General features: G+C 39.5%; 1 protein-coding gene across 1 annotated transcript; it reads left to right on the top strand.

Moving 5' to 3' along the window:
• Window positions 1-711: 711 nt before the first annotated feature.
• Window positions 712-12,347, top strand: RFC3 (replication factor C subunit 3; the record flags this gene model as incomplete). The annotated part of the gene is made up of 9 exons (XM_082480038.1): window positions 712-798; window positions 1,947-2,084; window positions 3,264-3,331; window positions 5,980-6,077; window positions 7,641-7,822; window positions 8,068-8,204; window positions 8,337-8,435; window positions 9,484-9,553; window positions 11,365-12,347. The coding sequence occupies 9 exons, from the start codon at window positions 712-714 to the stop codon at window positions 11,554-11,556; spliced, it is 1,071 nt and encodes a 356-aa protein (XP_082336164.1). The 3' UTR covers window positions 11,557-12,347.
• Between the last annotated feature and the right edge of the window lie 771 nt (window positions 12,348-13,118).

The following is a 13,118-nucleotide window of genomic DNA, read 5'->3' as shown; positions in this document are numbered from 1 at the left end:
CTGCAGGGCTCTTCTCCGTCAGCCCCTTGCCGCTTCCTTCCCGGTTGGGCCACCACCACGGCAGCTCACCTCGGATCCCACCTCTTTTGGTCTAACGTGCCTTGTGGCAGCTCAGCCCGCACCGCTTGGCCTGCCATTGCCAGCGCGCCCCCGCCGCCATCACCACTCACGCGAAGCATCTGCCTTCGATTTGTAGAATAGAAAATAATGAGTCAAGATGAGTAAAAACAGTGAGTTTGCCACAAACAGCGCGAGTCCCGCTGCCGTAGGCGGGCAGGAGCAGCGCCCAGCGCTGGCCACAGCACCGCCGGGCCGGCTGTTCCCTGTCCCTGCTCAGTGCATCCCCAGCGCCGTGACCGGGTTTCACCAGCGGCCCCTATGCGTACACGAACACAAGACCCCCCCATGGCCGGACATCAATAAACGCCGTTGCTGCCCCCGGTAGCACGGGCATTGCCGCTTCACACACAAAAACCCGCCGGGGCGCAGTGGGGGAAGCTGGCGAGGGACCGAGCGGGCGGCGGCAGCCCCTCACGACGGGTGGCGGCCCGCGGGCGGGCGGGAGGGGGGACGGACGGTGGGAGCAGGGTGGCAGCGCGCTTCCGCCGCCACTGCGGTTTGTCCCTCGGCGGCCGCCGTAGCGGCCTCTCGTTCCGCCGCTGCGGGTCGGGGTTGCGCGCGCGCCCGGGCGCCGCGGGCTTTTCAACCACCATGAGCTTGTGGGTGGACAAATACCGGCCCGGTTCCCTCGGCAGGCTGGACTACCACCGCGAGCAGGCGGCGCAGCTCCGCAACCTGGTGAGGGGGGTGCCCGCTATGGTGGCCCTCGGTGGCCTCCTTTGGCGGGTTCCGCCCGGTGCCGCCGCGGCCTCCAAGCCCTGGCGGCCGCCTGAGGCGAGCCCGCCACAGGGCCTCTTTCCTCCCCCCAGCGGGGATCCTCCCGGGGCCGGGTTTCCGCGGCCCATAAGCCGCGTCCGCGGGTCCGCAGGGTGGGAGTTGGGAGCTTTCCCTCGGTGCAGGCCTCGGCCTTTGGAGGAGCGTCCCGGCCGGGCGCCGCCGGCGGGAGGGGGATCCGGTGGCATCGTGCCCCGCTAAGGAGAAGGCTGCGAAGAAATTGGCGGGTTGACTTTTTCAGGAGTGATGTGCGTTTGTGCTTCCTTACAGGTTTTAGCTGAGAATGATCGGTATCTCTGAGAATAGGGCTTGCCTTGTTTACCTAAAGTTAGGGGAAGTTTTAAGGTGCGCCGCTGGGAATAAAATTTAGGACTATGTGAGGGCTTTACCTCCCGCGATGTGCTGACTTTTCTTCCCTAGACCGATTCGCTCTGTGTGTTTCTCTATGGCTGTTGTATCTAACTAACGTAAATTCTGGCTGTGGGGCCTGGCTGTCCTCAAACCAGGACAGGGGTTTGAGCAGATGTTCTTCAGGCCATACGCTTTAGCTTTTCAAGAAGCAAACTCCTGAATTCATTTAAATACACGCAATCTATTAATGTTTTGTGCAGATCCAAGGCTTGGAAATGAAACAACAAAATAATTATGTATAAGCATATATGTATGTAATTCTATTTGTGTATATCCGCTTTAAACTTTGTTTTAATCCTTTTTACTGTGTTTATTGCAGCTGTCACTATAAACACTGGAAAGCGTGTAAATGCTGGGGTGTTTTTTTGTTGGTTTTCAGGTTTGTTTTGGTTGGGTTGTTTTTTTTTTTTTTTGAGGTGTGAGGTGTTTGGAGTTAAATAAGTAACGTATGGTCTTCAGAAAAAGATGAGAGGAAATATTGCTGCAGGAAAGAAACTCAGTTCTAATTCTATGTACTATGTTGTGACTGACCTGCATCTGGAAAAGTCATTCCATGTAAAAGTGGGTGAAAGTGGAAGACGAATACTCTTTCACAAGGAAAATATTGTTGCAGCTAACTAATCTTGTTGCTTTGTGTTCAGGTTCAGTGTGGTGACTTCCCTCATCTGTTGGTGTATGGACCATCAGGAGCTGGAAAAAAGACAAGAATAATGTGTTTGTTAAGGGAATTATATGGTTCAGGAGTGGAAAAACTGAGGATTGAGCATCAGAGTATAACGGTAAAAAAATAAATCTCCCATCTGCTGCAAAGTAATGTGGATATTTATATACTGACACATTTCTGCTGTGAGACCTTTATATTTATTTGAGTGTTAAAATATTTTTTTTTTTTTTTTTTTTCACTCAGTATCTTCAAGCTCTTTTATACAATTTATCACACTAGTTTGGTTAGTTAAACAAGTGGTTTTGCCAGATATTCCTGTTCCTTAGGGCCTTGTGGGTGGGAGGATGTGGGGTTTTCTGTTGTTTTCTGTGATTGTTTCTTTGTTTTGGTGTTTTAGTTTTTCCCCCCCACACATCAGTTTGGACAACAGCGTGTGTTGTAATAGACTAGCTCTCAATTATATATATAGAATTTAATTTATCTGTAAAAGTAACCCTTATTTTTCTAAATGATTAGTACTGCTTTTTTTTATATATGCAAGTTCTAACTTGTTTTCTTATTCCTGTAGTGACAATTTCAGCTTTAGGAGAAAAAAAAATATTTAAATCTTATCTGCTTTGGTCTTAGGCATTTAATTGATCATTATTAAAAGGTTATATTATCTATTCAAAATCCTTGTTATGAAAGGCTTAACCAGTAAGGGGTTATCAAGCTTTATTGATAAGTACATTATTTAATGTTTGCTTTTTAATTCTCAGTAGTGGAACAAATATAATACTTGGATTGGGTGACAGAAGTGTAGGGTATATTAACTGTTCAGACACAAATTTAGAAGCGATAGAAACACTAGTGTTTTCTTTAAACCAAGTATGGACTTGAAATCCTTTGCCAAGAGAAGTGAACAGCCTCTTCAGGCTCATCCACAGGTTCTTCCTCCAAAACTTTTTTTTGGAGGGACAAAGTATCATTTCCTTTGCATGGCTGATTCCAATAATAATATTTCTTGTTATAAAACTCAGTAACCAGAGTATGCAGTAATATGTATTATGTGTTGCTATAATAATAATTATTGTTATTATTCTACAGTCTAGATGATTTGTCAGTACTCCTTTTCTGCTTTGGGGAGTGGTTGGGCGGTAGGAGATGTGTAAGTCTAGTGTCTCAGCAGTTCTTTGATCTTTGAGACTTTTGGTTTGTCTGTGATCCAGCCAGTTGTAATGTGTAAGATAAATTCGTGCATCAGATTTTTAGAACACTTTTTTTCAGAAATTTAATATGCTTACTTTCTACATAGGCACCTTCTAAAAAGAAAATTGAAATTAGCACCATTGCAAGTAATTATCACCTTGAAGTTAACCCAAGGTAAGTGTACAGTAAACATGTCTCTCTTCAAATATAAGCCACTGGTCATTGCAAGTGGTTTCAACCAGGGTATATAAGGGCCTGATTGCTCAGGCAATAAATTGGCCAAATTAGACAATGGTTTATGGGTTTGGACTGCAAAAAGGAGCAGGGAGAGGATTTTTAATTGAACAGCTCTAAATGAACAAAAATTTGGATTGCTGTATACTAAAGACAGTAATGTTCTGCTTAACTAGCCACATAAGTATGCTGATGTTGAAGACTGGGTAACAAACAATTCTGGATTCATAAATTTACCGTTTAGGTTGAAATTGAGATGTTTATTGTAACTAACACCCCCATATTGTTAGTTCTCTCACAAATATGAAAATAAAGTGATTTGAAAGTAAGTGAGGTTTACCCAGTAACTCTTAAAATAAAGAATTTAGAGCACAGGAGAAAACAGCACCACAAAATACTGGGAATCTTGTCACGAGCGAGGTCAGATGTTGATTTAAACAACAGAAGCTATAATGGTGTACTCTATGTTTTCTTTGACAGTTGTGAAATTGCTGGTGATTGTTCACTGACCCAAAGTAAATACTTGTATTTAACTGAAACCCTATAATGTTGCTTTAAATCACATGACAGGAAATGTCATTGTCCAGTGGGAGGCTTTGGTTATGTTGGCTTTGTTGTTTGGGTTGCAATTACAAGAAAATGAGTATCTTGGAGTAACTTACAGCTTTGTGCTTATTGCTGAATCTTTTCTCATGTTGCTCTGCATTTTAGAAGCTATTCTCATGTACCATTTCTCCTTTAAAAGCTTGTTCTGTAACTAATCTCTGTGTATTGCTGCTATTCTAATACAGCCTGACTGACTAGACAGTGAACCTGTGTGTGATGTGCTGTAGTCTATGAAGTTTGATTGAATTATAATACTGTGAAATCATGTTGTGCATCTTAAATAACATGGAACATGATAAATGGCTCCCAGGGAAAGGAACTTAACTTCTGGGAAGGAAGAAATTTTTCACTATGAGGGTGGTGAGGCACTGCAACATGTTGCCCAGAGAAGTTGTGGATGCCCCATCCCTGGAGGTGTTCAAGGCCAGGCTGGATGGGGCTTTGAGCAATCTGGTCTAGTGGGAGGTGTCTCTGCCCATGGCAGGGGGGTTGGAACTAGGTGATCTTCAAGATCCCTTCCAACCTAAACCATTCTATGACGCTGCAGACATTGAATTTATTGTGGAACTTTATTAGATAGACTAATTCTTTTTCCTCTAAAAGGAAGATGTTGTTTGAATTCCAAAGTGTTGTCTACTGGTCACTTGACTAGTTTGGGTAGGTGCTTTAAAATGGGTTCTCCTGAGTAAGTGGGCAGCGAAAGAATTAAACAACAAAAAGTAAACATTTGTGTGGTAACTCTGCCTTTGTTCATTCTTTCCCTGGAATGTTTACTGTGGTCATATAATATCAAGGATCGTGAAATTATAACACTGCGTTCTGTTTTACTGCAGAGAATAATTTATCTTTAAATGTTAGGAAACTATTTCAATCACTTTCCATTTCCAAAAACTGGCCTAGCTTATGACTAGAACCAGCTCATTTTGTATTGTCTTTTTTTTTTTTGTTGTTGTTGTTCTTTCACTGTAATCACAGGTCTGCTCCCTCACTGAAGGACAGATCTCTGCAGTGAAAGTCAGCATAGCCTATTCAGCAGACTGTGAACTGTTGAGCTAATCCGCTCCTGTACATTCTGCTGCCTTCTCCTTGGCAAGAATGGGGAAGGTCTGGTTGGTTGGTGACTAGACAAGGACACATTTTAATTTGCTTGCCAGTGAAATATTGCGGAGCCACTGCTGCCTCTGTGAAGGCAATAGTCTGGGGATGCTAAAGAGTGTGAGTTTTTTCCCCTCTTTCTTTGCTTTTTCAGTAATCTAGCTTGTAAGTCGGTCCCAGTGGCTGTCAAATCTGAGTCAAGCTAGCTAAGCTACTAACCCAGGGACTGAGAAAGTTGTGCAGTGCTACTCTAGGGGACAGTAAGGAGAAGAGGCAGGAGGGAAATCTAGTATTTCCCCATATTTTCCTGCCTTCTAAAAGGAAAAAAAGCTTACCATTTGTGCTGCAATAGTATCTGAGTATCAGTATTTTACTACTAACTCTTTAACTTCACTGTGTCTGTCATTCAAGTTTACATTAAATGTTTAAGTTGTTCATAGCATCTAATTTTCAGGGGAAAAATTGAGTGAAAGGAAAATACCTTTGAGTCAGGTATCCTACTATGTAGTTAGGCTTAATTTTTCTTCCCCTAATGGGTAAAAATGTTCACATTACATGTCTTTGACCAAATTACAAGTAACAAAAGTTTATGTTTCTCATACCAGACAAACAAGTTCTATTTTAAAGAGTTAGTAAAACACTTGACAACCGTTTCAGTACTTCCCAGTACAGTGCTACTAATCCAGCTGTGCCTGCCTAAGCTTTGAGTTGTTTTTATTATTGGGAAGGTAACTTTCAACAAAGTATGTGTGTTGAGCTTAAGTCTAACCTCAACAGCTTCTGAATTCTTTTAGCATTCTTGTTTGACCAAGGCTACTTAGGATGATGTATTTTATATGCACTATAAAAGTGTTTTAAAACAATCTTTATTCAAACTCCTGGTACAGTGATGCAGGAAACAATGACCGTGTAGTAATTCAGGAACTGTTGAAGACAGTAGCACAATCCCAACAGCTTGAGACAAGTACTCAACGAGATTTTAAAGGTGAGTAAAACCAGTTAAAACTGGTCAAAGTACTTTTTGAACTTGTTTTTCATAGATTTCAGCTGACTTTTTTGTTTGTACCTGTATATTGCATAAGGGCACACATGAACCTTTCCCAAATTAAACAACCACCCATTTTGCTTCCACTGTGGAACTATCTTGAGTGGTTAAACACTCATATGAGTTGTCTCTTCTGTTGGTTTCTTAGGAAGACAGAGCATGGTTGAATGACTGTGTCTGGGCAGAAGGAGCCCTACTGTCTTTTTCCCAAGTCTACCATTGAAATGCACTGTAACTTAGTTCAATGATCTACAGTAGTGGTTGAGTTATGAGCTACTGCAGCTTAATATTGAGTTGAGGGGCAGGATAACCGTATCGTAAAGGGTGTTGTGTAAATTAGATGTTAGCCACTTATTTGCAGTGTTTTGGCAGATGAGCTATCTTTAGGCAGAAAGTTTAGAAGCATTTTATCCATAGTGTACAGAAGGACACTAAGAAAATGAAGAAGGCTTTCTCTGAGTTTTCCAAGATGCATGTTGCTACAACAGGCTTATTTTTCCTCCCCATAACTAGATTGAAAGCAAAATCAGAACTATATAACAAGATTGAAGGAGAGAGGAAATCTTGACAGATAGAATAGAGCGGAAATTTAGTTGAAAATGGTTATGGATTTAGTACTCTGTCTCATTTTCCTCACTGTTCTCAGGAAATACTGTTTCACGTAAGCTGCTAGATGCTGATTTGCTCTACCAGTTATTGCTGTAAATATCCTTACAGCTGCCGTCATACCACACACCTCAAAGTATCTGGTAAGCTGGCTGCTCTCCTTAGGCTACGTATATAACCAGGAGAGAAATGGGAGAAGAGTAATAGGCTGACTTGTTCCTCCAGGCTGTTCTCACTGGACCATTCAGAGTATTGAAATGAGCCATCTGAGTTGCTTATGGAGGAACCCGCAGAAGGTAGCTGGTTAGGTTAGCTGCTTCATATTAAGTGTCTCCCGATTGTTCTGAAGCATTTTTGAAATATGTTTTTAGGTTTTTTTGTTGGTTTTTTTTTTTTAAAGACTGTGGGAAGGTGCTGCAGCTGCAATAACAAGGCAGCTTTCTACTACTCCTTTGTCAAGCTAAGATATTGGCTTTTAAATATAAAATGTATTGAGGGGAGTCTTGCAACAAATTTGTGCTTTTTGGTATGTCCTTATGCCATAAATTCTTTTGCATTTCTTACTTAAAAATTCCTTTAAAAACTTGCTGTACTGATTATCAAAGTGAAGGCTTCTACACCTACCTGGATTATTTCTTGGCACTGAAGTGTTGCAGGCCCTGCTCTGAAGAATTGACATTCCAGGACATGAATATAGGGTATGAAAGAGCAGAAGATTATACAGGCAAAAAGGCACGCAAGTTGTCTTAATCTCTATTTTCCTGCCTGTGGAACCATGCTGCCTCTTTCTGCTTCTATCAGTTATTTTGGTATTAATGCTTGTATGTCAAAGTACTAATTTTCTTAGAAAGATTTGATATTAATAAAAAACCCCACGATTTTTAATCTTTTTTTCAGTGGTGCTGTTAACAGAAGTTGACAAACTTACTAAAGATGCTCAGCATGCTTTGCGGAGAACGATGGAGAAGTACATGGCGACCTGCAGGTTGATCCTGTGCTGTAATTCCATGTCAAAAATTATAGGACCTATTCAAAGTAGATGCCTGGCTGTACGAGTGCCTGCTCCCAGCATTGAAGACGTATGTTGAAACAGATGCAAAAATAAGTTATTTAAAACTTCTTACTAATAAATATTTCTTAAGTCCACAGCAAGAACTTTACTTCCACAAAGTGACCTAGTTTTTCTTTGTGGTGGGTGACTTGTCAAGTGTGTCTTATGACAGACTGATCTATCTCTTGTCCAGAAATGTTTCAAACAGGAGACTCTGTAGGTGTTAAACCGTTTGCTAAATGTTGCATTCCCTGCTGTCTGTTTCCCATCTAGATCTGCCATGTCTTGTCCAGTGTGTGTAAGAAAGAAGGCCTGACTCTTCCGCAGGAGCTGGCTCAAAGGGTTGCAGAGAAATCTGGTAGGAATCTTCGGAAGGCACTACTTATGTGTGAATCCTGCAGAGTACAACAGTGAGTCACTGCTAAAAATAATGTAAATTACACTTGCAGACACATAAATGAACTTACTTCTGAGGCCTTATTAGAATAGGTGACAGTTTGCTTTGATTTTATTTTTTTAAAAATATTATTATTATTACGTAGGTATCCTTTTACTGCTGATCAAGACATTCCTGAGATGGACTGGGAAGTTTATTTGAGAGAAACTGCAAATGCTATTGTTGGTCAACAGACACCGCAAAGGTAGGTGAATACACTTGCTTGCAGCTATAATTTTTTGGAGCACTTTCAAACCTAAAAAAACCCCACAGTTATATTGTTATATTTAAAAATGTGGCATCTTTAGTTTTAGCTATATGTAATCTTCTGGCATTTTTGCTGGAGCTGGGACTTTGCAGCCAGAGGAAGTGAGCTTTAAAATTACCAGAGGAGGCTGAGTGAGCTTCAGGAACTGAAATAATTGCTGGTTTTCTCTGTTGAAGTTTTGTAATCAAAAGTGAGCATCAGCTTAGTTGCATGTTTTGCTGTCTCCTTTTTTTTTTTTTTTTTTTTTTTTTTTTTTTTTTTTGCATGGGTGGGTTTTTTGTTTGTTTTAAGGATTCCGTTTTACCATCTTGTAGTGTAATTCATGTTTGTTAAAGAACTGGAAATTTGAAATCACTGGGGTTTTTAAGGACATTAGGAGTTAACCCATTTATCCACCTCAGTGTCACACACACAGCCTGATGTTTTTAGTCTGTTCTATATATTACATCAGATGTCACTTAAATTCTTGTATTTAATTTAAATGCTTGTAGCCTCTGACCTCCTGATATCAAAAGTTGAGAATTGATAACTGTGTTACTTTCTGCCACCTAATCATCTTACCCCCTTTTGTAAACTGCGAAGACAGAAAAACAGCATAAGCAAATCTTGTGGCCTAATCAATTTTGTGGTGTCTTCTCACTAATCTTAAGCGTGATAATAATTTAGATATGAAGAGGAATTAAAGGGAGACAAGCCTGAGACAAATTCTAATAGCCTTGTAGCTTCTAGATAACTGAGACCATTGTAACTAGAATATATGTAACTTGTCTTACTGTTTTGAATGAAACGTGATCAGTAGCATATGAATTAAAACTGATTTGTGCAATGCTTGTGGGTTTAAAATAACACACAAAACCAAAACCAGAAAACCCCCCTTTGCTTGGGTTGACTTTTTTTTTTTCCTGGAGCATATTTCGCTATTTGTGAAACACATTAGTATGCTTTGGGGACGTACTTATGATATTTTGTGGTGTCTTTCCAACAGGCTTTTAGAGGTCCGTGGACGGCTTTATGAACTCCTGACACACTGCATTCCTCCAGAGATTATAATGAAGGTAGTTCAGCTATCTAGCTCTTAGTGTTTATAACACGTTACGACAGTCTCAATTTCAGTTAAAAAAAAAACCAAAACAACAAAAAACTACACCAAAACATAGCAAACTATCCAAACATTGATGAAAAGCTATGCCTTTTCCAAATAGACAGGAGTGACCAAAAGATACTTTTCTGATCTTTAAGGTCTCTTCCAACCTAAAGCATTCTATGGTTCCTGTGTTTCTTTCCACTATAACTAAAATAGTTCAGGTTATCGCTCTGAAATGGTGATTATAGACCTTGTTCCTGCAAACGCTGATCCCTAGCATTTACTTCTCGTGATCCTCAGCCAATATACTAGACTATTTAGTTATGTTCATTCCTAAATATATTTAGGCGTGATAGTTTTAGACATGATAGTTTTGAGTTGTGTAGATTTTGGGGGCAGGAAGATTCTGTTCTCTAATTTGGAAAACGTCAATTTCTAGTTTATTTCTGTTGCAGGCTTCCTTGTTTGCACCTCTATTGATTGGTTTACTAAAACTTGTTCTGTGATCATAGAACAGCAGCATTGTAGTTGAGTGAAAACAAAGGAGGACATGCTTACTCCCCCTGAAGACTTCTCTGGCCAGTTTCTGTGTTGAGGCATAGATGTATTTTATGGGTTAATTCTGATACGGTTTGTTTTCTTTTGTAAAAGTTATAACTTTGTTATAAGTTCAGTATTTGCTGTGTCCTATTGGAGAGGTTTGCTGAAGAATGCTAGACCAGCAGGTCTCTTCAAAGAATTCATCTTGGGAGGAAAAAAAGCAAATGGGCCGTGCATGTTTTTATTTTAGGTAGGATGAAAGGATGCTGAAGAAAACTAGAGCAGAAAAAACATTAAAGCTAATGTTTGCAACTTACCCTAGGAGGACTTTGCCATCAGACTTAATTACAAGATAATAAATTTCTTTTCACGTTAACTGATTTCTGCTTTCTGACAGTTTTTGTAGTCGGATGTTTCTTTAACCTTCCTTTCTTGTGGTAGGTTAGTGGATCCTGCATTGTCCTGTTTGAGGACTGTTGTTGTTATGCCAAAGGTGGATTTCTGTACCCACTCCCTCTTCATAAACTTAACATGATCTAGAGATACTTCTCAAATAATCCTGACTGTTTTATGCAATGATTTTATTGCTGTCTTGGATCCAAAATACTGCATTTCTGTTTTTTGTAGTGACTGATGTATTGTTGTAAAGTATCTTGTGTGTGTCTATACATACATGTGCATGTAAAAACAAACAGATATACTTAAACTTTAAATAAGCCCTTTCCTTGTTACTTATTAATGTTGTTTCTCTTTGCTTGATGCTATCAAGATATGAAGTATGTGATTTTAATACACTTGATATTATATATTATTATATGATATATACATTATATTATATATATAATTATATTTATATAACTTTATATATATATATATCTTGGTAAAAATTCTCTCCAGGACCATGTGCCTGCATGCAGTAGAGGTTATAGTATTTGGAGATAAGGTTAATTTATTTACTTTATTAAAGCTAAGTAGTTCCATTATATGACTCTTCCCATCTAAGAACACAGTAGGTAACATCTATTTTGACATAAGGAATTTATCTTGAACAAAAGTTCTGAAGAGACATGGTTCCATGAGTCTCATTCTGTCAATGTAATGTAATGATTCTTCAATGTCTTTCTCCATTGGATTCATGAGTGAACCATTGGTCATAGCTTGGCTATTTTCAGGAATTCAGGTTATCCTCTTAACAAAAATTATATGATTTTTCAAATACTGTCCTGTTTTTTTCCCTTTTAGGGCCTTCTGACAGAACTTCTAAATAACTGTGATGGACAACTGAAAGGAGAAGTTGCACAGATGGCGGCCTTCTATGAACACCGCCTGCAACTGGGGAGCAAAGCCATTTATCATCTGGAAGCATTTGTAGCAAAGTTTATGGCAATTTACAAGAAGTTTATGGAGGATGGACTAGATGACATGATGTTCTAATTCTGGTGCCTAGAGTCGTACGAAGAATGTTGCAAATGCTGTCTACTTGTCTGTGCTTGGTTGCATATGGGTCTAGTTTAAAGTCAAATAATTATTTTGCTATTAGTATAAACCTCAGTGAACTAAAGAACAATGTTTATTCAGGTTTAGAAACCAGATGGATTGTTTGACAGCCACAAATCCATCTTTAGATCCATACAAAATACATTAGCCTTTCAGAAAGATAACAGGTTGCCTTGGAAGATGTATAAGATCACAGTTACTTTACAGTGTTTGTAAGCTGACCTTATAAAGAGAGAACATGGATGATGCATGTTTGCTTTTTGATTGTTCATGGGCAAGGCTGTAAGCAAAAGATGATTTTTCCGTGTTGTGGTAAGCTCTAGTTTGAGCATGTATGTTCCACCTACCGATTCATGTTTCTTGCTGTTTGTCTGGCTTCTTTTCTTTTAGCCGCGCTGTTTTCTGTGGTGTGATGACACAGAATGTTTTCTGGCTCTTGTTTGTAAGCAGTTGCATTGAAATTGTGGATGAGCAATACTTTTGTGTTGCTTGTAAATCAGTTTCACAATATGGAACAATTTGTTTAGAAGGAATATACCTATATAAAGCAAGTCCACTTGCTGCCTGACGCTTTTCGGGTTCACCTCAACGTACCTAATGCTGTTCAGATAAAGATTATTCCTTTGACTGTGGTTTAACCATGGGTAAGGTTTCAACTTTTAACAAATATTCTTTCACCTCTTAAATTGATATGTGACATTTCTAAAATGGCAAAATAAATTGTAAAAATAAGAACACCATATGAAATGCTGAATTAGTATTTTACACTATAACTACCTAGGTATGCATTCATTTGCTTTGATGTAGACTGTTTATCAGAAAGGTGGGATATGCCCCCCATCCCCCAATTGTAACACTAAAGGGAGCCACTGAAGTTTAAAAAAAAAAAAAAAACACAAAAAAAACCCCAACAAAAAATAAAAAAAAACAACCACCCTACCACCTATGCTCCTTTATCCTGCAAGTCATTTCCATGTTCTGCCCATGTACTACGCTATCCTAAAAATGACTGAATTCACGCCCTTTGTTACTTCATTGTGCTAATTTAGGCTATTACCAGATAATATTTAAATATAAAGTTCTTTTTTTTTTTTTTTTTTTTTTTTTTTAGCAGAGAATGGTTTAGTATTGGGGATTTTGATGTCAGAGCCTGTTTCATGCTCAGCTGGTCCCCTTAAAACTGAAGAAGTCTAGAGACTTGACCGTCAGAGATCCTGGAAAACCACTAGTGGAAATGAGTATTTAAATCCATTATGAAGAAAAGCTCAAGAATGCTGGTAGAGGGGGCATAATTACTGTACAAATTGCCTGCTTTTTCAGGAGCCTGGTCTTACCTACTCATTTTTAAAAGCTGAACAAACTTTAATGTTTGCCTGCTAGCACTATAGCATGTGATGAAGCAAAAGTGTGAAGAGTGGCAATGGGAGGAGGCTAAGGAGGAGTTTGCTATTTCAAGAGATATCAGCAGCTTTGTCTAGGAGACTGAAACTCCAACATAA

Source organism: Vanellus vanellus (assembly GCF_965231255.1).
Source record: "Vanellus vanellus genome assembly, chromosome: 1".
Classification (NCBI taxonomy): domain Eukaryota; kingdom Metazoa; phylum Chordata; class Aves; order Charadriiformes; family Charadriidae; genus Vanellus; species Vanellus vanellus.
Note: the sequence above shows the minus strand (reverse complement) of the source record. Positions and strands in the feature narration are given on the sequence as shown.